At 42.7% G+C, this 24,897-nt stretch overlaps 1 protein-coding gene across 1 annotated transcript; it reads left to right on the top strand.

The window, feature by feature from the left end:
• Positions 1 to 1,918: 1,918 nt before the first annotated feature.
• Positions 1,919 to 19,114, top strand: LOC115388884 (suppressor of tumorigenicity 7 protein-like). Its single transcript, XM_030092193.1, is given in 19 exon segments — positions 1,919 to 2,020; positions 2,023 to 2,119; positions 2,458 to 2,540; positions 4,197 to 4,356; positions 4,445 to 4,474; positions 4,477 to 4,498; positions 4,612 to 4,727; positions 5,422 to 5,475; positions 5,478 to 5,499; positions 5,771 to 5,839; positions 5,841 to 5,857; positions 6,196 to 6,296; positions 6,408 to 6,522; positions 7,443 to 7,515; positions 7,587 to 7,689; positions 13,778 to 13,928; positions 14,091 to 14,183; positions 14,278 to 14,417; positions 17,135 to 19,114. Coding segments are annotated over 19 exon segments (1,614 nt in total). The 5' UTR covers positions 1,919 to 1,948; the 3' UTR covers positions 17,231 to 19,114.
• The last annotated feature ends 5,783 nt before the right edge of the window (positions 19,115 to 24,897 follow it).

Here is a 24,897-nt window from a genome sequence, read left to right as displayed (position 1 = left end):
GACAAACCTCTTTCGTTTTTTTTTTTTCTTCCTTTCTTTCCCCACCCGCACTCTCCCTCCCTGTCAGTGGCATCATGGCATGTTTTCACCTCTAAAGTGATTGTACCTGATTTAGTATACAGGCCTTTAACCCTGCGTGTTCTTGTCCATCAGCATCAGGCAGAAAACACCCAAGGGGCATGTGTGAGTACGACGCAAATCTGGCTCTCTGTCATTCAGTGCCTGTACCTCCAAGTAGAATGCACTCCAACAAATCACATTTATTCCTGCCCGGTGTGGAGATGTGATCAATCACACAAGGTGAGAGAACTGCTGCAGGATTTACCAGTCCTAAATATGCATCCATATGTGTGCATAAATCTCAGAGTGTGCATGCAATTGGAAGGGAACTAACTTAACACTCACAGGCACTTTAAACAAAACCGTAACATTTGAATTCAGCCCTCCTGCTGAACAGAAGAGCTGCAAAAAGTCGTATGAATCCAACATACAGAATGATGAAAAAAGAGAGGGGAAAATTACACTCCCAGGTCTGAAAACATGAATTTCTAGAGGATGGTTATAAGAAGAGAGAGGGGGGAGAGAGATTAAGAGAAAGCAAACAAAGCTAAGCACTGTCTCCACCTGCAGTCTGCAGATGGAAACACATGTGGGTGGTTTTATGGTGCAATGGCCCCCTCACTGGCCATAAAGAGCAATACAGCCTGTAATAGGCACAGAACCACATTTTTTTGAAGGATCTCGGCCTCGGTTTTGCCTCATTTACGGATCAGATGATAAATGTCAGCAAAATATCCCCAAGAGATTCAGACCTACAGCAATCAAACTTGTAGTTTACGCTTAAGGGAGACAAATATATCCTCCAAACAGTCTCCAAAGCATCAGCACAAACATCCTTGTTGCATTAGATTTGTGTATATTATACATAGTTCTGTGCATACAAAATATCACCTTACCACATGGTATGCATGCGGAAAAAATGCAGATATAAGCTCACCTTTGTTGAAGGGGGCTGGAGCTGGTGCAACCTTTTTCTCTGACTTATAGTTTATTTTCACGATTTAATTATTTGGCATTGGAAAGTCTCAATTCAAATACATGACTCATACACTATGAACGGTATTCTCAGCATTTCACAGTGTTTTTAATGATCAGAAATGCTTATTGAGGATGTTTTTCTGCTGTCTCTTGTTGTGAGAATATATAAAGCCATACATTCATTAGCTATGAAGAGACAAGTATGCTGTAATGTATTGAAAAAGGCCTTTGATACATAAATTCACCAACTCCTAATGTTCTGTTTTCACCTGGAGCCAAACACTTTAAGAATGTCTGCTTACTGTGAATTTTCCAGTATTGCAGTAATAACAGTAATAACAATAATTTACTCGTCATGATAATTTACCCATAGATGTCGACACCGCGGTATAAAAAAACAAAAAAAACAAAAAAACAAAAACAAACAAACAAAAAAAAAAAAAACCGCAAACACAAACAAAAAAATAAACCCTCATAGTGTCAGCCATTTATTTGTGAGATAGATAGATAGAGATTTATTCTTAATTTCCTAGTATGTGTTTAGAGCTGAGAAAACATTTACTACATAACAAAAAGATACAGGAGGTAGTGTACAAAGTTAAAATAAGGATCAGAATTTCAGAAAAGGAAATTACAACTTCTTCCTGAAATAAATAAAATATGTGCAGCGTAAAACAAGCACATGTAAGCCAGTTTCAAACAGAATTCTTCAAGTAAAGGGATCTTCTCAAACTGTGAATTTTCATATCGCTGTGGGGAAAAAAATAAAGTTAATGAATACAGATAAAACGTGTTGTTATTTTTTTCTGTAGCCTCCGGAAACGGTGTTTTTTTCAGTCGCTCTTTCAAAGTAGAGGTCTTATCGGCGGTCGGTCACGTGACTCCTCTGTTTACAGACATCCGGAGAAACATGGAGGACACCACTGGCAGTAATCCTCAATCTCTCGGATTCACAGAGAAACTCAAGTCGTGGCTGTCCCTGGTCCATGGACCTACGTGTGCTTCATCTGGCTGGGCATGGTGCTGATCATGGTGTACGTGCTGTGGAGTCCGCTCAAACTGCAGGAAACTGTCACGTCAGGTGAGTTAGTGCTGCTAGCAGCTCGCTATTGTTAGCCTCCGGGGCTGTCGGCGGGTCTGCAGCGGCGGCGGTGACAGCTCGCCGTGTGGGGGACCCGCGGACTAGAGCACGGGGTCTTTCTGCTCACAGACAGGGAGAAATATCAGTTATAGGTGCGGTTTTTCTAGCTGTAGCCCGCATTGCTGGCAGTCGCTACCCGTCAGGGTTTTTTTTTTCCATTGTAAACTTTATCTTGCTTGCTAGATATCAGCTCACCATCGGTTAGGTGTGTTTCCCCTCTGTTCAGTTTCAGAGGTCTGATTTTGCTAAGTTACTTTGCTTTTTTCCCCCCCTTTCAGCTTCGGTGTTTTTGAACACATTAACACCTAAATTCTACGTGGCTCTCACCGGGACCTCCTCCCTCATCTCTGGACTCATCCTTGTAAGTTAACACCTGGCTCGCTGTCAGCTGTCTGGCTGCACGAGAAATACGCTAAAACCATGTCAGATGATCATGAGTGCTGCACGACAGCGTGGTGGGGAAACGACAGTAGTCCTGTGAGGACACGGTGGGTTTTAATCAGGGACTGTGGTTTCATCCATCCATCTTCTGTACAGCCTGGAACCGATGCCATCAAACTCTGGGCAGGACCAGGACGGGCTGCCAGTCCATCACAGGGCAAACACAGAGAGACGACACCTATATTCACACCTAGGGGCAATTTATTGTCACAGTCTATCTTCACATATGTGTGTTTCAACCTTGGGAGGAAACTGAAGGACCCAGAGGAAAGCGCACACACACAGTGAGAGCAGGCAAACTCTATACAGAAAGCCAGGATTTGATCTCAGATGGTTAGCACTCTCGCCTTTCAGCTAATAAACACTGCTCCACCGTCCCTGGTGTCGCATTCACTGTCCAAAATATGCATTTGACATTTTTTAAATCATACTTGCATAATGCTTTTGGGGGAATTGTTTTCTTCTTTCCACCGACCCATCCTGTTTCTAGGATGTGGAGGAGCAGCCACATTACGGCGCTTTGGGGAGCTGGAGGAGTTCAAGGGTCTTGCTCAGGGACCCATAGTGGTGACCTGTCAGCTGTGGGATTCAAACCTGAGAACTCCCAATTCCAAGCTGCTTTTTCTAACCTCGAGGCCATCGCTATACATCGCTATTTAAACATTAACTCTACTTTCACTCGTAGTCAGCTGGGTTCCACTCCTTTTGATCATTGATCACTGTGAGTGAGTATACATACATATACTCGATGTTGTTAATGTTATTATGCATTTCATTATGAAGTATTCACAGAGCAATTAGTGGAGCTGATCACAGCTGACAAAGGTTGAATGCAGGGTACATCGTGGACAGGTTGCCAGTCCATCATGTGGTGGGCAGAAACACCATCACACATTCACATTCACAGCCACAGGTATTTTTGGGCTGTGGGAGAGCTCTGCTGTACCCAAGAGGAAACCCACACATGCGTCAAGAGACCTTCTGGCTGGGAGATGAGAGTGCTAACCAGCCACCATGCTGCTGAGCAGCTCCTATACAGCTTTAATAAACTGAAATATCAACATAGTTCTGTAAATCTTTAATGGTTGTCCATATGTGTGTATGGATAATCCCCATATACTGTGGTTTCGGTCCTCAGTCTAAAAATATGCATTTAAGGTTGATTTGTGATTCTGGAGTGACTGAAGGTGTGAACCCTCCTCCACTCAGCGCCATCTGGGATCGGCTCCCTGACCTTAAGTTGGATAAATCTGTGTAGGAGATGAATGATTTGGTCCTGATGAGGAGTCTGACTGTAGTTATCTGGAACTTCAGCATATCAGCATATACCAGCTGTATATGTACTGCACTCATGAGGACAAAATCAACCCAGAACGATGGCAGACACTAAAGAAATCTTTGGTACCATGATTTATTCAGAAAGGAAGATGATAAATATTTCAATGTTATGTTGCATGAATAAAAATAAATCTTATTTTTATCAGACCTTTCATATACGTGATAGCACTTCCTGCAGAAGCCCAGCTTTTCTTTCATGAACCATTTTTTAGGAGTGTTTCCGCTGTGTGTTTTTCAGATATTTGAGTGGTGGTATTTCCGTAAATACGGCACCTCTTTCATCGAGCAAGTGTCGGTGAGCCACCTCCGTCCTCTGCTGGGCGGAGTGGAGAGCAGCTCCACCACTGGTCTCTTCTCATCAGTTAATGGGGAGGCGGAGCCTCGGCCCAGCGTCTCAGGTAAACGTGTGAATAACACAATAGAAAAAGGAAAAAACAGTTGTCAGTCATGCTTTGAACATTAACAGCAATGCTCTTTGTTTTGTAGAATGTAAAGTGTGGAGGAACCCTTTGAATCTGTTAGAGGAGCAGAATATAACAGGTTCGTATAATGAGATGTTTGGAATCCGTTAACACATTTGGCTTCTTAATTGTTCAGTTTCTTCATGTTATAAAGATACTTCAGTGTTATTGGAAGCATAACGTGTGCTGCAGGTACACCTGGGTGACCGGAAAAGAGCCTTTAACCTACTACGACATGAACCTGTCTGCTCAGGACCATCAGACCTTCTTCACAGGAGACACTCAGCAGTTGAGGCCTGAAGATGCCGGTGAGTTAAACCGTGATCAGACACACTCAGGAACTTCCCCACATGTTCCAGTTTCTTCCAAACTAACCACAATGACTTACTGACCAGTGCAGGAGTTATGTCAAAATTGGATTTACTTGTATCTGGACTTAGAGAAATTGTGTGAGTCTTTAGAAAAAAAAATTACAAACGTTCATGTATTGATATAAACGGTGATGTGTTTTGCTCCTTTACGTTCAAAACCCTCTCTAACTTGTTAGTTGAGGTTATTAATTTTTTTAATGTTCCTAACTATGAAAAACCACAAAACTATATTGAATCAGTGATAATCAGCAGATTGTGGGCTTTTGTTGTCAGATCCTCAGAGTGTAGGAAAGAGATGTCACCTCATACAGAAACACAGTGAGAAATATTTTCCCATTTAGACATTTTTAAGCTGTAAATGATGGAATATGTTCCCTTTGATCAGTTCCCAGACAACTCATTAAATTGTGCATTATGCTATTTTGTTTCTTTTGTGACGTGAAAAGGTGTCAAGTAGAATCTGACCCTTCAAATACCCCTAGGAAGTTTTCACTTTTGAGGGATTAAGTCGATAAACAAATGCGACAACATTTAAAAAAAAGGCATTGAGGAATTGGTGGACGTTGTGGAGTGTTTTTAAAGCTCTGAGTTCATGTCAGTAGTTCTCCAGAATTCATCTTCTTCTTCACAGTGATAGCAGAGGCCTGGAGGGAAAGAAATCCTCAAGCCAGGATCAGAGCAGCGTACCGGCCATAGAGATGAACCACGAGTAAGTGCTGCTCCCCTCCGATCCTCTCCATGTCTGAACGCTGCCGCTAGAATAGAGGAGCTGAAAGACAAAGACATTTGATTAAATACGAACGTTTGTTTGATTTAATATTGTCCCACATCAGATTGGAGAAAATATTCACATATGACAAAGTTTAATCAGTGAAAATATTGATTTGGAGGAAGTTTTGTCTTGCCGCAGTGATATACTGTAATATTTTATGAAGTCATTAAAGCTAATATAATATGTGTGTGCGTGTGTGTGTGTGTAGATGTGCTGCAGCTTATGTGCTCCTAGCAGAGGAAGAAGCCACAACTATAACAGAAGCTGAACGCCCTTTAAAAAGCATTAAGTATCGGTAAGAATTCACATCTTTGTTCCTGCTAAACAGTAACTTCACTCAATTCATTTTATTTTTATGTCACATAGTTTTCCACACGCTGAAAAGAAACAGTTCCCTGTTTGTGTTCACCCCCTGCCTATCCTGTGGTTATTTCTTATCATCCAAACCTTCAAAATCTAAAAAAAAAAGATTGACACATCTCCTTTTTTTATTTTATTGATTATATTTAGTTTGTTAGCCAGTTATGCAACATATTATAACCCCGCTACATTTATTGTGATGTTTCAGTCTTGATCTTCTCAATGCTGATGGTTCCTTCGTTATTTAAACCTTCACATGTTCTTTCTGCACAGCTGGAAAAGACATCAACCTGTTGGTGTATATTAAACGCAGACTTGCGATGTGCGCGCGTAAGCTGGGACGGATCAAAGAAGCGGTGAAAATGATGAGAGATGTGAGTTTCTGGCCAGAAACCTGGAAGAGAGTAAAGCTGTGATATTGACACCGTATTTGTTTAGAGGATGTTTGGCAATCAGCAGCTGTTACTGTTTTCTGTGCTTTACAGTTAATGAAGGAGTTCCCACTGCTGGGGATGCTGAATATACATGAAAACCTTCTGGAGGCCCTCCTGGAGCTCCAGGCGTACGCCGATGTCCAAGCAGTGCTCGCAAAATACGACGGTGAGATTCAAGCTCAAGCATTTTGACTTCTCAGCATCGTCGTGCTTGAATGAAGACAAGAAACATTTTTAAAAGGAGGATTTTTTTTTTTCCCCTTTTGAATACACAAGTAACATTGATGAGCTGAAATCTGTTCCTTTCATGAGTTTTTCTTTTATAATAATGAAAATTAAAATACAGTCACCTTTTCACTTAACCTTTTTTTCAATTTTAGGTTTTTCAACACTTTTTGAGGAGGTTTCCAGTTAAGTAGGATTAGCCTTGAGAAATATTTTGATTGTGTTTCATTTAAAATGTCAACAATTTCCCTTGAGAATAAAATTGCAAACACAGACTTGGTAACTGAAAAAAACTCAGTGAACATAAACCAGGTTGAAATGGTCCAGAGGTTCTCTTTGAGTGAGTCTAAACCAGCTTGTCAAAATATTTCCCAGTAGTAAAGCCAGGGTGTGAAAAATCTATGAAAAAACCTGTCGAACAAGACAAGAAAGGCTTTCAGAGAAGGTAGCCTTGTAGAGATAACCTGCTTGAAAGGGAAATCAAGATGAAAATAAAAAAACTCTAAATTAAATTGCAAGGACAAGCTGGAAGAACAACACACCAACAACAGATTGGGCTGTTAAATGCTTTTTAATGCCATACCAGAGCAACAAAATGAGCTCTTACTGGTTTTAGCTCTGGGAACCAGTTTGCACACGAGTTCAGTAAGTTTTCTCTCAGGTTTGACTGCCTTGATTTTAGTAATGAGATTTGAAAATTTAAAAAAACAACCCATCCTGTTCTAATCAAGCTCTTTTTGATGTTCTCTCTGTGGAAAAAAACCTTTAAAATGTCCTAAACTTGGTAAAAGCCCAGTGAAAAAAGGCTTTGTGCGTACTTTATACAGTCTCTCATGTACACGACTTCTGTCTTCTCTCCAGACATCAGCTTGCCAAAATCAGCCACTATATGCTACACGTCTGCACTGCTGAAAGCGCGGGCTGTATCAGATAAGTACGTCACCTCTTCGCTGTCTCACCGCTCGGTCCAGCGTGCGAGGCTGCAGTGGTTCCCTCTCGTCTCAGGTTTTCTCCAGAGGCGGCGTCCAGGCGGGGGCTCAGCACCGCAGAGATGAACGCCGTGGAGGCCATACACAGAGCCGTGGAGTTCAATCCACACGTGCCAAAGGTCAGTCGATAGCCGGACGGCAGATGTGAGCCTTTAAAAATGATTGATCTCTTTTGTCATGTGGCGCGCAGTGGAGAAACGGATGTGCCTCGACCTGTCGGAGAGTCAGGCACACCGCGCCCGTATCTGGTGTTAAATGGTCATTCGTGATAAATCTGAGCAGAAATAAATAGCTGGGTAATCAATACACTCCTGTAATGATTAGTGGTATTCACACAGCTAATGTGTCAGTTAATATCTAAATCACAGATTGTTATGGACACCAACTGTTAATCTGGCTTTCTTCTCTGATTTTCTTTTTTGTTTTTAATGAATCTGCTTTGCTGCGAATAGAAATGACCTGATCCTGATTACATAGAAGAGAAAACATGACTGTCCTGTCTGTGGGTTGGGCAGACGGGTGAATGTTCAGATGATTATGGTTATACTCCCGTCACAGCCTGTATTTGTAGATGTGCTCCTGCCTCACCAGGAGGTGTCAGTATAGGTCTTCATTCATACATTATTGATTCATCAGTGCTCAACTTTACTCCTGATGCGGTTAAAAAGCTACATGTTTTATGGGATATAAATTCATATTTGGCAGGTATATTCAAGCAAAACAATGTTAAAATGCTTCATGTCTTTATGATGCGCTTTAAATGCAGCTCAGTAAGACAATAGTTTAAGAAATAGTTAAAAACATTGAAATGTGTCAATATATCAGCTTAGTCCCAGTGCTGTGCAGCTGAATGGAGAACACATCAGTTCCCACTGGATTAGATGCTGCACATGCACACTCAGAACGATGCACTAGTTGCAGGAGAGTTTTGTCTTCTGGTGTTGTTTCATTTCGCTGACTCTTCTCTTTTTGAAGAAGAAGGTGAGAGATAATCGGTGTGTTTGTGCGTGTGTATGTGGGAGACGTCCCCCAGCTCTTTGATCCAGGCTTTGGTTTTAAAGTGAGGACCCTCATCTTCAGTGACGTCCTTCCCGCTCTCTTCTCATCACCTGCCCTCACCCCCTTTCTGATCCTCTCATGTCGTCTCACCCCCGAACAGACAGACCGCCGCTGCCCATGTTGTCAAAGTGTCTTCTCTGAAAAAGCGAAATGACTTTATGAAACTTTAACACACCTTTCATGGAGGATTACTGGAAGGCCGTTCTTTCGGCCCTGAACTCTGGGGATCTGGCGCATACCTGCTGCATGAAAACGCAGCGGTGTGGAGGGAGGGGCCGCTGCTTTGTGTTGTCTGGCATGTCTGAATGATGAGTGCACCTGTGAAGTCTGCACAAGCCTCACGTCTCATGTGAAACTCCGTCTTTCATAAACAGTGGAGACGGACCAGTTCATGCTTTGGCAAAGATTTTAATGCAAAAGTGAAATGAATTGGCCGGATCACACCGTCAAGTTTCCATCAGCTGAAATACTTCAATCAGTGAGTCTGTCCTAAAATAACAGGCAGCAGTTTATATGAACACTGACACTGATTTTGATTGCTGAGATTAGTTTTCCCCTTTTTTTTTTTTTTTTTTTTTTTTTTTTTACTGGCAATAGAGAAATCACTCTATAATTCACCTTCTGTTAGTGGAACTTTTTCATTTGAGAGGAAATACTCTGGGGGAAAAAAAAGGGAAAAGACAGGGGAACCATTAACGTAATTTAATCTAAACTTTTTTCAGATAAATTCTGATTTATCTTTTTGCTCAGTTGAGACTGTCAGATTTCAGAGTGGAATCTAAAAACTTTTGTTTCCAATCATGTTCCATTCATCCAGCTCTGGGTAGTGGAGGGCCAGAGCCGGAGCCAGTCCCGGCAGATTTATAGGTGGAGACGGGTCACCAGTTCAGGACAGTCACGTTCACACATACAGCCAATTCAGACTCACTCATGTTTTTCGACTTTGGGATTAAAGTGGGAGAAAATCCTGGTACATGCAGAGAACAGACAGAAAAGCCCCTCAGTACAACCTGGGCTCAAACCGGGGATGTTTCAGCTGTGAGTCGGGAGTGTTAACCACCACATGCGGTTCATTCAGGGACTTTCCGCTCCTCATAGTTGAGAAAATCTCTTGATTGTTTTCGGCTTCTTAGGTGGCCTAATGAAGCAGCGTTTGTGCCACTGTGGAAAATTCAAAACAACTCCTAGTGTTACACTCAACCGGAGTAAAGGGACTCCTTCAAAACATTTCTGGAGATTTTACTATATTTGTCTGTGAGTGGCCCAAAGTTTACTGAAATGCGATGGGGAAAAAAAAAAAAAAAAAACGATTCCAGTTTGAACTCTGCTGCTTGCATTTAGACTCAGTTTGGAATCAAGCAAAAACAACAGTTCCTCTCTCTACTTTATTACTTCCACCGCCGTTCCACATAAGCAGCAGCAAAATCCCCTCCAGCAGATCGGACTGTTTGCTCAGCTTTCATGTGTAAATGTGTGAAGTGCAGACACAAACTGTTTACTTCCCCACCAGTGATTCACTGAGAGTTTTGACGCTGTGCTATGAATTGAACATTAACTCAGATCAATAGCATTTGCAGCTAAAAAGAAAGTACAAACAACAAGTTGGGAAAACGCAAGTATTAAAACAAGTCAGACGAGTGTGTGTTCAGTCTGTCCCTGATATCAGTTTGTTTGTTGTTTGTTTTTTTTAAGGAAAAATACTTTAGAAATGACAGGTGGAGGGTTCAGTGATGCATTTTAGTTTGGAACAGAAAACGTGAAAGTCTTCTGTATCTACATCACATCAACCAAAGAAAAAAGAGACAAATAATTCCAGAACAACCAGCAGCTTGGAGGGCGAAGGGAGCAAAAATGCAAAATTGGGAAATTTTCACACTTCTTGATCTAATAAGCTCTAAAAAAAAAAACAGACCCAGACCTTGTGGCCCAGTGGAAGAGTTGGAGTACTGAAGGAACATTGTTAGGTCACCCATGACAGTGTGTGTGTGCATGTGCGTGCGTGTGTATGCGTGTGCGTGCGAAGCAGATTATATTTGAATATCATGGTAGGCTACATCACATGAGTTCATTCAATCAGCTCAAAAGGCTGTACACACACGCACGCACGCACGCGCGCACACACACTTTAGTTCCACAGCTGTTTCAGTGCACGCCCACACCTCCCCCTCTCTCTTCCTCACCAGCCCTCCATCTTTCCTCTAATTTCTTCCTCTTCAGCTTTGCTCCCTTCTATTTTCCTCTCCTCCTCATCTTCTTGTCCTCTTCCATTTATATTCCACCCATTCCTCCTTCTGCCTGTCGATTCCAATTAGCCTCTCCACAGACCAGCGGTTGAGAAACTGACAGTTTCCCAGATGCTTGGATTGCTGATCAAGTGTTCCTGCTACCCTAAATCTGCTTTACATTTACATTTACTACTATTCGGGTCCATGCTGGCTCATTTGGAAGCAGCCGGGGTGACCGGATCCCATTTACTCTGCTAGTTTGCTCCACTTTGGGCGGCAGTTTCTTATCTCACCCCATTCTGGTTGACATTTTCTCATCTAGATTGCCTGCCAAGGCTCAGAAGTGCAGTTTTTCTTAGTGCACCCTCTGAAATTGGCTATTTGGTTTGTAAATTGAGACAGCAAAACAGTCTTGGGTTTGCTCTGAATTAAGATGGATGAAGTTTGATTCAAAAAAAAAAAAAACCCCGAAAAAGAAGCGGTTCACAGAATGGCACTGTAGTTTAAGGTTTGCCCACCAGTGGGTTTTCCTGTTGGAGAGGGTGGAGTAGTCCGTCTGTGTCACTGGAATAGTTTTTATTCCTCCTCTAAACTCTACAAACTTTCTATTAAAGGGTCTTTCACTTCACACACGCGCTCATCCATAGAAACACACATGAAGTCCTGATGTCATTGTGTGTGTGTGTGTGTGTGCATGTGTGTGCGTCCCATTGTTCGAGGCAAAGTGCTGCTGATTAGAATCAGAAGGAGGCTTATGAGTTATGCTGCGGACTTATGACTGGCCCGGGATAAAAGGAGAACACATGAAACTCAATCCCTTCATCAAAGAGGCGACAGGGAGTGGAGAAGCAGACCGCGGAGCGGAGGGGGGGCGGTGGGTGGCGGGCCGCGACTGAGGTGTCACCAGGTCTAATGCCGTGGCATGCGAGGAAGGACAGCTGAGCAGCCAGCCTCTCTAAATTGTTAATCTTAAAACACAGAGGACCCGCACCTACATGCGTGCCTCGTGCCGCCCCGCTCATTATCGGCGACAGATTCATATAAACAGAGAAATATGTGTAAAATATTTGCAGCGGCTTGTAAAATATCCAGTTACTACCAACTGGACGTGCATGCAGGTTCCCGCGTGACGTTACACCAATCAAATGTACGATATTTTAATGGTTGAGCTGTGAGACGGCGATCCTCGGTGAAGGTTTAGCTGGCTGCCTCGTGAATTGGAAGAAGGCAAACAGAAAAATGGCATGTCTCGGGCAGAAATGGCTGATTTTAAAACTGTACAGCATGCCATGTTGGAAAACTACAAGTCGAATTAGATAGAGTTTTATTATTAGAGCATTGTTTCATTTCAAGGCCTGATCTGACTGACAAAAATTCTAAAATAATCTCCAGTTGTGGATCAGAGGTGACACAGGTGGAAAGCTGCTTTGTCAGTGTAGATTAGATTAGTTTTCCAAGTTTCTGAATGTTTTCATAAATTGTGTGTTTTATTCTTTAAACCGTTGAATTCAGAGTCTGCCAGGGAAGCTGAAGTTTTTAGTGATGAAAGGAGGAAGATGCAAATGTAAAATTGTTTAGGTGGAAAGATGGAAAAGGATTGTAGTGAAATCTGGAACATGTAGAATAATCAGCTGACTTTATTTCAATTCACAGCTTTATAATCAGGGAGCATCCCTTTTTTTTTTTAGCATAAAAAGTAGTTGATTCATGTAAAAACACTCAAACACGTGGAAGTGTGTGTCCATGGCCTGTGAAGACGAGCTGGAGAAAGCGAGGGATGAGCCGGGCCGGAGAGCCCAGGCGGGCCGTGATTACGAGGGCGAGAGGAGAGACGGAGGCTAAGGCAGGGGGGGCCGTGGGTGAAGCGGCGGGGTCCGGCTGGCTGGATAGATGGATGGATGGCTGCCCGGCTGAGCCTGTGACCATGGAGGGGATTAGACAGGATTAGCTGTGGGGTAACCTTCCCAAAGTGTCAGTCTGAGATCCAGAGTGCCGTGAAGCCGGCCGCCTGGGAATCCAGCCCAGGGGGCCCCCCAGCCCCGCACACGGGTTTTGTGTAACACGGCCCCCTGCCACACGGGGCACCGCAGACATAAATTAACCAGAGTGGCAGGCTCATCAAAGCCGCTGTGCGTCTATTTGTGAGGTCTCCACTGGAAAATTACAGCAATATGAAATGAAAAAACAAAGGATCGTATCCTCACTGTGTCTCTGGAACCTCGTTTCATCACGTTTGTCCCACTCTGTAAGGTTTAACTCTGGGATGTGAGTCTTTGTCAGCGCAGTGAACCGACTGACTCACTGGGACAAACTTACACAGTAGGCAAAGGGTGAGGGGGGGGGGTGTTACACATTCATGGAATGAATGTACTGTAACAATAACACACACACACACACGGCTCTAGAGAGCTTTTCTTTCCCTCCCACCTTAAACAATTGCAAAATAAGGCTCTCAACAAATACCTCACATGAAGAAAATATGTTTTCAGTCTGCGGGGAGTTAGCCACGGGGAATTGCACAATAGATAGATTAAGTAAAGCACTGACTGAGAAACAAGGAGCTAATGTGAATGAAACCATTAAAGCCACAAGGAGGAGGTTTGGCCCACCAGGAGATTTTTTTTTTATTTTGCTGTTTTTCAAACTTGCATCGGTGCTTCTCATTGAGCACAAACAACGCAACATCCTGTGTGTGTTCGTTTTCTCAGTGTTGCGGTTCAATCTGTTCAGTTTTCTCTTTCTTTTTTTTCTTTGCATTGTAAAGAAAATGAGTGTTTGCGATTCCCATTAGCTTGAAGGACTGCATCCACACAGTTCGTCCACTTCCATGCATTAAAAAGACAGAAAGGACAGTTCTTACAGGACAGAGACGAGCGATGAGCACAAAGCGGTGTTTCACGTTCCTTCTCCTTCTCTTCTGCAGTACTTATTAGAGATGAAGAGCCTGATCCTGCCTCCAGAGCACATCCTGAAGAGGGGGGACAGCGAGGCAGTAGCGTATGCCTTCTTCCACCTGCAGCACTGGAAGAGAGCAGAAGGAGCCTTAAACCTACTACACTGCACCTGGGAGGGCAGTACGTGTCACACTACCAAACCTAGCAGATAATTTTCAGTGTTAAGTTTTCTTTCATGTTGATGAGGTTAATTATCCTACCCATGCAGGCATGCTGCTACACAAGATATGTTCTTTCATTTTAAATTGTTGTGAGTTTCTCACTCTTCTTATGAATTTGCAGCCTTCCGAATAATTCCCTATCCGTTGGAGAAGGGTCACCTCTTTTACCCCTACCCAGGATGCACAGAGACGGCAGATCGGGAGCTGCTGCCCTGTAAGTGCAGCTGCCTCAAGCTCCAACTCTGAAATACACATCTGCTCTGATTATGACTGCGTCTTCTTCCCGTTTCCGACTCGTTCTGTTTCAGCCTTCCACGAGGTGTCTGTGTACCCAAAGAAAGAGCTTCCCTTCTTCATCCTCTTCACAGCAGGCCTTTGCTCTTTCACTGCCATGCTGGCCATGCTCACACATCAGTTCCCGGAGCTCATGGGTGTCTTTGCCAAAGCAGTAAGTCTTTCTCTTTCTAGGATGTGGTCCTTCGTTTTTAGATTGCAGCATTTGCTAAATCAAAAGGTAATTACTGTCCGGACAGTTTAATGCTGCACATCGTCATGAGATCCTGCAACGAAGTGATCACAGGAGGAGGAAGGATGAACACACATAATCTAGAACTGTGTGTTGGCTTAGCTGCCCTCTGTGTACGTTGTGTTTCACCTCTTCTTTTCAAACCCAAGGACCAAATCCACCCCCCCCCCCAGAGCACACAAACTGATCCACAAAATGACTTTGCAAATTGCAAAACTGTAAATGTTTTTCTTATAAAATTACCTGTTTGTATTGATTGATTATGTAGCATAAAAAAAAAAAAAATGTCATCTTGACCTTACACAACGCTGGACCCCGATCAAGCTGTGGTGAAAAAGCATTAGAGCGGCCATTTTCTGAAGATGAAGGCAGGAATCGTGCTGCCAAAGAAGTGACAGGCTTTTGTTAACATCAGCTCGCAGAGAAACACTGCGGTAAACAAGATTTCAGGTCTTTTGGCAGATTTGGAAACAAAGTCGATCCATTTGTTGCATTTCTGTACGCAACAGAATTCAAAGAGACAAGTGGAGTCATTTGCACTATTTTATGATGTTGAAGTTTGTCTTTTTTCATTGAAAATGAAATGTTTTCAATGGCTTTGTGTTAAGGTAAATGCTATAGATTCAGTGTTGACCTGGCAGCTTTTGTCACAGTCTGTTTGTGGCAATTGTGTGATTGTTCCATTTTTTTCTTTCAGATTTTAGCTTTATTTTTTTACTGATAATAACCTAGCATAGAACCTCAAATATTCCTTAACCTCAAATTATTAGATGCTTTTAGTCTCGCAAGCGTGACTGATTCTTGAAATGATTTTTTTTGTGAATCAGTACTTTCGCAGTGTTTACACTCGTCCCCATTCTACAAACGCAGCAGGGATACTTGTGATCATTTGGGTCACGATTGTCACGATGCTAAATTTACACACGATTCCATCTGTGTTTGTGCGCCGGACCTCTCAGCTCGTGCGGTCGCTGCTGTCTCTCGTCACTGTCAGCGACGCCGAACGGGAACCGAAAGGCCTGTGAAGCCTCTGTTTACCAAAACACTCTGCGGTCCAACTTCGGACATCAGCGACAACAGCAGAACAATACGAGCAAAACCTAGCGTCCGCGAAGGCTTTGGACGCTGCAAATGCATGTGTGGCTTCTCTTCAGTGTTTATTTATGAAGGAAGTGTTGTGTTATCTGTTTTTAGCCAGTTTGGCAAAACTCCGTCCTCCGTCTAATCCTCTGTTTACGGTCGGCCTGTTTATTAGGGCCTATCTTTACATGGATTCATAGATTTGTAGCGAAAACAAGGCCACGGAGAACATCTAGTGCTCGTCCTTTTGTTATGAGAAAGATTGGGCGCAGATTGGGATTTTTACAGCGAGCCTGGTTTGTGTAACGTTGAGATAGAGAGCATGGAGGGAGGAACACAGAGGTCCTCGCTGCCTGCTGAGGAAAAACAGGTTCCTCTGAATGCGCAGGCAGCGGCGGTGGCAGTCAGACTGCAGATTATTTATGGCGAGCGGAGCCGCGGGGATTGTGGACTTTGTTTCATATATTAAACGGGCTCAAACGGCACTTGATTTTCACTTGTCGGGCCTGGATGATAAAACCACTTATGAGACCATTAAAGTGTCAAGAGCATCAAGCACACCTCAAGGAGCTTCAACCAGAAATCATATTATCATATTTTAGAGGATGTCTCAGGGTTACTTAGTAATTTAAACATGTGTGTTGAATGTCGTCGTGTGCACATCCTCCACCTTTTATAGTCGCTTTGAGCTGATGCATTATCTGTTTTGGACGAGCCCGTCCTCTGGCTTTTTGCAGATTGGTTTTTCATTTATGTAGTTTTCTTGCAAGTAACCCGGAATACGTCATTTTCTTTGCGCTGATGGCGTGAAACTGTGGAAAAGTGAACTTTATCTACTCCAAAGTTCACATTTAATGCATGCTTCACATGAAACCAAACAAACTGAAATCAACCCTAAAACGACCTGTGGTGATAAACTCTGCCAGAGACCGCATGAAACCATGTGTTGATGTTACACATCCAGCTAAACAGCAGAACATCAGCGACAGGAATATAGAAGCCACTTCTTCCAAACACGGCGCCCCTATCAACCAAACGAGTTAGCAAGTACCAACATCCGTGTAGCGTCATTCTGTCAACCCAGTCGCCACATTTCAGTTCATACCACACACACAAAAGAAATAATAGAAGGCTGCTCAGAATAAGCATTAAAAATTAGCTTTAAGTGTCAGAAATCTGACCTAATGAAGAGTTTCAGTTTTGGCATTCAAAGCTTTAATTATCTTTAATGTAACTTTAAGTATTTCTGATCTCTCAGCTACCAGCTGTAGAGATCTGGGTGTCTGCGTTCTTAGTGAAGCAGTGCATTCCCCAGCGGATAGATTCTTATCTTAAAAAAAAAAAAAAAGAAAAGCAGTAAATATAAACATTAGTGTTTTTCCACTTTGTGAGGTCTTCACACAGACCCAGTGAAATCCCCTCTTTGTCCGCCACTTTTGTTTGACACGACGTTGTGGATGTGTTGTGTATATTTCTAAAAGACGGGAGTATTAAACATGCTGCGATCGTTTCCGAAGTTTAGCAAAGCAGTTAATTCAGCTTTTTTTTGTCTCCTTCAGTTCTTCAGCACACTCTTTGCACCCCTGGGTTTCTTCGCAGACAAGATGGAAAGCTTCATGCCGTCCAGTTTTTGGCACCAGCTGACTCGGATCTGACCCCTTCTCTCTCTCTCTCTCTCTCTCTCTCTCTCTCTCTCTCCCTCTCCCTCTCTCTCTCTCTCTCTCTCTTTTCCCCCTTACCACTCCTCCAAGCCCTCGAACAAAAAGTGTTTGCTCTCCTGTCTTCAGCATTACTGTCCACTTGCTGCATTGTTACTGATTATGTTGGCTGAGGTTGTATCAACACAGCGCTACCTCTCCGAAGATGCTCTCCCACACTGATCCTGCAGCCTGTGATCCTTTTTTTCCAAGAATGCATTCGGTGAATGCCGTTTGCAACCATTTCAGAGGGTCGTCCGCTCGTCATCACGTGCGTGCGGGGAAATCGAAAAACTTTCCAGCGTCCCACAAACACTCATTCTAAATTTGGTCCGAAGCGCTTGCCTGTTTATGAGGAAAAAAAGAAAAGAGAAGTGACTTGAACCGTGAGGAAGAAGCATTTCCTGCCTGCACTTTTCCAGTTGGAACACTTTGATTAAAGCTTGTGCAGCTCGTGTAGAAAAAAAACATTTTCCCCCGCAAAATTATCGGCGTGTCCGACAGATTCATGAAAACCGCAACTGTAAATCTGCATCAAGCCTCGGCGTCGCACCGACGTCCAGCAGGTCACATTTAAAAGTGTGCGAGACCCCCTGAAACCAGAGCCGTGATTTACAGCCTCGGAGTGGCTTCAGTGTGTATACATCGCCTCCACAGTTCAACAGTTGTTACCAAGGCATGACACCGCAGCACTATATCACCGTGGCAACAGAGACACCCCCCCCTCCACACACACACACACACACCACATAAACGAGACCATCACAGTGAAGCCTCTCATGGCATTGCTCATTTCTGCTGATCTGCTGATCCTCAATCACACTGAAAATCGCTGTGAAACTTGCGATTTCAGTAAATATACTGAATGAAGATGAAGCTTACTGAGCAGTTTTAACTCCCACTGGCTCTAATTTAGTCGCTTTCTCTGCAAGGTTAAAATTTGGAGCTGGACTTGACCTGAAATCTTCTGCTGTCATTGGTGGGACAGATATTCCCATTGTGAAAAATGAGTTTCCCCCCATTGTAATTTAAGGAAATATCCCAACCACTGATAATGTAACAGCCTTTCAGAAACAATTATATGTAGCTATACATATGTACAGCTTTGTTTTAAATACTCATTCAAACATGCAAAAGTGGTATATGATCAATATTAAATTACATAAGCAACATGAAATAAAATAATAGTGTTCATACAAAAAGTGAGCTTTAAGAATGGCCAATTGGTTTAAAACAGTCAAGTTTAAATAGAAGCAGTAGAAATTCCATTGAGTTCATCTTTGATCACATAAACAGTCATGCATTAAGATGCAAAGTCATGTAACACTTTAAAAATGTGAACAAAGTGAAAACTGATGCTGAAAACGCATCACCAGTTCATGTGATATTGTTTATCACGGTGCTGTTTTTAATTTAAGGAGTTTTTCTCTCGGTTGAGAAGACCTAGTATTAGTATTTCCTGCCTCGCCAAGCTGTTCTTGAAAGACGTGGTACATTGTCACTGCAGAGCTCATTTCATTAAACCGACTTCTGTGATCACAAAGAAATGTGCTGATGATAAAGTGCCTTTTAGTGCATCACATTACTCCTGCAAATACAATATTGGTGTCAAGCAGACAGCATGAAGCAGCGGAATCTGTCCAGTGATGAGAGCCGGAATGTCAATATAGAGGAGGAAACACCTGGTGAGGAGAGGACACAGCAGGACGAAATCAGTGAGGTGGTCGTGAAGAGCAGCTGAAATGTAAGAAATGTGCTGAAGACAGGAGACTGTCTGAACAAACTGTAACTTCTATTGAATGTGTTTGAAAGCAAAACTTTCAATAAATTACTCTTTGGTGCAGTTCATTTGCTTGTTTGTTCTTTGTTTTCTCTTATTTTGTTGCCAAAGCAAAAAGCTCACATAGTCTGATGAAGGAGTTTAGATCTACAGTTCTTTTGTGTCCAGCTTTGTTTTTCATTTACAGTTTTACACTTTTTCCTCATGATCCATAATCGGCGAAGCATGATTTTGGACTGTGGGAGGAAACCAGAGAGCTGGGGAGAAGAATCATCAGGGGAACATGCAAACTCCACTCAGAAAGGCCTCCAGATTCAAACTGGTGATTCTGTCAGTGTGAGGCCAGAGCTCTGTCCTCTCCATCACTGTGCAACACGTTCAGCTTTGATTTTGGGAAGAACAACAAAAAATATCCTAAACTAAACTAAAATATAAAATGAAAAAAAAAATATCCCTCTACCTGTTTTGTTTTATCTTGTTGAGTGTTGCAGAACAAACAGGCACAAAGACACACTTTAGATCACAGCCTCCAGTGAATACATTTTGGATTTGTAGGGGGAAAAAAAAAAATCCAGGTGTGCTCAGGGAGAACATGCAAACTTCTTTCAGAAAGAACCCAGCATGGACTCAAACCCACAACCTAATGAAAGGGCGAGACATATTTTTAAAATATGAAACTTTACAACATGTAATGAAAAAAACACATTAAAACGGCAGCTTTTCTTTCATTATAAAACTAAAAAGGACAACATGGCAGAAGGAAATTCTTTATTGAGTCATAAAGAAGAGACCGAAATGTTTTCCTGAGTAGCTGGATGTAATTTCAACTCATCTCCTCACGCTCTGCCTTGACAGAGATTTGCTTCAAAGACGACGGACTGGCTCCGGCATCCTGTTGCTGCTATATAAAGCGAAGAGCCATCGTGCCCGTCGTTATGATTATACCACTCCGCTGCCCTCAGCAGATGCTTTTCCGTGGCAGTGAGCTCCCAGAGAGCCACCGGCGCCATAATCACACTCCGTGCTCTCAGCCTGAAGCGTTGAGCAGAGGTAATGAAAATCGCTGCAGAGGACCGTCGACGGGAACCCGGAGTGGTTTGCTCTCCGTGCCAGAGCGCACTTCCACGACGCGCGTCGAGACTCAGATTGCTCACTGACCTCCAACCGCGGATCGAGAGCTTCAAAGTCAGAGCAACACAACGAAAACACAAACTGGCGTGATACAACACAAACCGTGTATTTACACTTATTCCTCATAACTGCATTGTTTAAGTGGGCAAATCTAAATGTTATTTTGACATTCCAAAAAATGCTATTATGTTGACCTTATGCTCACTTTTCTTTGCAATTTTAAACTTTTTGAAGTTTAAAAAAAAACAAACTATATTAAATCTACCTGAACTCATATTTCTTCACACCAAAAGTTGTAGGTGCTTGCAGATTATTTACAGATGATCCTCATCTGACTGATCACTCTAGATCAAAGTGGACTTTATGTCAAACTAAAATAAGTTTGACACTCCTGTTATAGACTGTCCACCCATCTTCCACACACTCCAACTCATGGTTGCAAGGTTTAACCTCAAATCTCAAATGGGCAGAAACCCCAGTTTTAAACCAACGTCTGTCAGTGAGACGTGGCAACTCTGCTTAACTTAAAATACAACTTTGGAAACATAAATTTGTTTTCTAAAACTTTGTCAGGATGTACGTGCAGCAGCATTTTCCTTTTATCTCTCAATGATCAGATGGGAAATGTTAACGCTCGTGAGTGTCAGACAGTGGGGATTAGATCGGGGGTCCATGCTGGTGTGGGAAAACCACACAGGTGGCAGTCGGTGGTCTGATGTCCCACACTGACACACTTCAACTCTCCAGTGGAAAGAAGCAGCCATGACAGTTGACCCACTACATATTAGGCTCTAATACCCGGCTGCCAGTCCGGTAAGCCCTCCAGCATGATAAATTAATGAACTCTCGTGGCCTGGGACGGGTGCCAAGTGTGTCCCTGAAGGTCACACGTAATATGTGTTGGACTGAAATCTCCTGAAAAATCTGCCTCTGGGAGGGAAAGAACAAACTGCATGCGTTATGTCCGTCCGTGGCTCTGTTTCACTGTGTCCACACTGATGCTTTCCAAGATAAAGCCCTGCGAAATGTGGCTGTCTGACAATATGAGGTGCTTCAGGTTCGCTCTATTTATATTTCCCGATGGCCACCCAGGGAGGTGATAGTCAGACAACAGCACTCTCTGGCTCACTGACACGGTTTTCTTTCTTTCTTTCCTTCTTTTTCGTTTTGTCACATCTGACATAACCTCACTGGCGTGTGACTCACTAAACATTATAGTTCCAGATATATGTAACTCACCTTTTAAGGCGCCCCTTTGTTTCACTCTTCTGAAGCTACCTGCTGTGAATAGTAGCATCTCATCAGCAAATATGTTTGATTTTGAAGCGATAAAAGTTTTATCTCCGGTGGGTTTTCTCCTTAAAGAAGTGGACGGCAGTGACACACATGATGCTACTCGATAGAGTTTCTGGTGCTGCCTTCGTCTGCCCATGTGCGTACTGTTTGGTTGTTTGACATTCGCCATGCCTGCTTCGGGCTGAGAGTTTAGAAACGGAGGAACATGATCGCTCATGTTTTCGGTTTGCGGTGGATTTTTCCTCGGGCTGCTGTTGTTTTGAGTGGTTTCCTGTTGGCAGTGTTATAATATATATTTACTTTGGGGGAGATAAACACGACTTCTTATTTCTGCTCGCAGTTCATTCACATTGTTTCTGTTTAATATAAGTGGCATTGCAAACTCGGGTTTTGTCACACATGCTACAATTCATCATCTTCTTGTTTTGTCCACACGAGTCATTCGCTTCCACTGAACTTTTGATTGGAGTTTACACTCCTGCTCCTCAGACGCCGTATCAATGGTGCACGTTGCTGTCTGCATCGCAGAAACTTATTTGTTCAAGCTGGTTTTTGCACGCATGGATTATTCGTCTGCAGCTCCGTCCATCTTTGATACAGCTTGAGGTCAGTTTGGAATCACTGTTTGACCTCAAATGCATGTTTTTGGAAAAGTGGAATGAAACCTATCCACGCACAGGCATACCGTGCAAACTCACTGACATCACTGCGCAGCCCATGTCTTCTTCTGCTGTTCAGCTGAAGTCATGGCAGCGGCAGTCATTTGGATTTTTTCACTTTATTGATAAGGAGCGGTGCACAAACTGCGTTGACTATAATGCAATCAAAGACAAAATCCCCTTTAAGATGGGATTATCTGGATGGGTAGAGAGACGACGGTACCGGTTTTGCCATTTCAAAGTTGAGGGGCACTGATGGAAAAGGCTCATTCACCTTTGGTTTTTAAACCTCGACTCTGTGAAACCCAGGGTAAACCCCCACACAGTGTCTCATACGGGGTCATTGGGGCGGAGCTTTCGACATTGGTAAAGTTTTTCCATCAGTTCTAAAGTGGACCTCATGTCAGGAGCTCAGTTCATAAGCATTTGGAAACAGTAAAGGGATTTATTAAACAGAGGTAAAGTCAGTGGGAGAAGAGGAATCATGGCTCGCTTTATTTGGTTTTTGATTATACAGAGTTGATTTAATTTTGGAGATGGATCACAGCTGATGGATGGCAGCTCCACTCATACACTCCAGTACATTCACACCATAAATCATCTGCTTGTTGCATCTGAGATTTTTCTGCACCTGATCATTACCCGTTTAATGTGTAACATGTAGGAGCAGTATGGGCCCGGTATACTTGCAATCTAAATTCCTCATCAACCATATGGGAGTCTATACGGGAGGCAACGGGACGCATAAAATATAATCATTTTTAGTTGGGCTATAAAAAGTCCGCTGTAGGAAAATGTTGTATGTGAGATTTATATCTGGATTTTACTCTCTCGCAGTAACAAATGTGCATGACATCACTTGGCAAGTCATAAATATGCTCCAGCGCAGCAGTTCCAGTGAAGTCCAACTCCATGTCCGCATATAGCTCTTAATTACTTGTGATGGGGTCGCCGGGGCCATCTCCTCTTCCAAGGAAAGCAGTCAACCTACGAAGACGCTGCGCCAAACATTTTCAACTCATTTCCTAAATAGTCTAGAGAGCAACAATTTCACAATGTATACATCTCAGTGCGTTTCCTGTATTGCTTTAGATCACAGATATCAGTCATGTTTGGAAGGAGTGCAGTGTTTGGACCTGAAGGACTCATCAGAAATGGAGAAACTAAACATGTTTGGTGCAAAAACGTCAAAACACAGATTTTTTTGTTTGTTTGTTTGTTTTGTCTTTTTTCATGCCGCTCGTCAGGTTTAGCCTGAATGTAGCAGCATGCCGTCCGCTGGGACCGTTTTAGCTCTGTAATGTTGTTACATTGAGATGCCCGTTTGATATCACTATGATGGCAGAGAATGCCCGCCATGTCACTCCTGTTATTTTTACAGACTTCAACCGGATCACACACGGTGGAGGACAAAGTGCCACGGGTACTGTGACAAATCTGAAGATCAGCAAAGCATTAAGAATCTGTTTGAGCGCAGCTCCGGTGAACAGTGAGTGACTTTCTCCAACTGGACAGTGACTCACTTCCAAGACGTCCCACACATCGAATGACATTCTCAGTTTTTTTTTTTTGTTTTTTTTTTAACAGTTCTCCCCAAAACATACATGAACATTGAAGTGACGGAGCATTCAAACACAAACCTGGTTTGTTGTGGTATTTTTGCACATCTGAAGCCGTGTCACAGACCATATAAGCTTGAAGAGAACAGAAGGTCTCTTAACAGGACAGACAGAGGGTGGATCGACAAGGTTTAATATAGAAGCAGTAAGATATTTTGAGATCTGCATTGCCAAGGTGAAAATACCTCCTCAGACAGTCACACACTCACTCGGACGCTGGTTCACTTAACCCTGACTGCCCGCGTGCAAAGTCATGGGAACAATATCACAATGAGGCTAAAAATAGACTTCAGTGAAATGAATCTTAAATAACTAATATATATTTATTCCTGTGGGAAGAAAAAAAAACAAAAAACAAAACAAGAACTCCTGCAGACTTGAGTTGTAAATGTTTAATTTTATTGGCGAAATAATGCTACTTTATGATGGAATACCATAATTAAAATCTGGTTTTATTTTCGACCTCCACTGTGTGAACAGCTTTCACCTCTGTAATCTAAAAGAAAAACACAGAGAGCATGCTCTTCATTTACACCCCAAACAGCCTCTTTTGCTTGCAATTAACTCTTGACTCGGTGTGTCATTTAGCCTTGTTCAAGGCACTTTACTTTGGCTCGCCCTCTTATTACGTGGACTTGAAACAATTTGTTGACTTTCAGCGTTCACAGCTTGTTGTCAGATTCATTTAGATCTATAAACCTCTCTGAGGGTCGTGTCTCCAGTGGCCTAACATGATGTCTGGCCGCATTACCAGATGTTAGAGTCAAATATTCGTGGCTTGTAGCTACTTCATTGCTCTTTTTGCAACATTTTGGCTTTTGATCACGATGTGCCTTATTTTTCACAAAGCAGTCAGTGGAGCACTGAAAGCCGGGTTGCATAAGATTGCATTATTAAAGTGTTTTGTCACAATCTGATGACAGAGACATGCTGTGCTGAGCTTTATGTTCGAGACAAAGCAGTGAGAAAAGCTTCATTTATTTGCATTTAAATGAAATCCATCAAATCTAGGGATGACAATTTGTTTTGGCAGCGGTAAAAGGAGCAAACAGATCTTATAAGTTTTATGAATCATTCATATTTTTAACATTTCAGATCTACAATTTGTTGAAACCTCAGTTCAGTTACCTCAGTTAGGAT

Source organism: Salarias fasciatus, chromosome 5 (assembly GCF_902148845.1).
Source record: "Salarias fasciatus chromosome 5, fSalaFa1.1, whole genome shotgun sequence".
Taxonomy (NCBI): Eukaryota; Metazoa; Chordata; class Actinopteri; order Blenniiformes; family Blenniidae; genus Salarias; species Salarias fasciatus.
The sequence above is the reverse complement of the archived record's forward strand: the minus strand, read 5'-3'. Positions and strand labels throughout refer to the sequence as shown.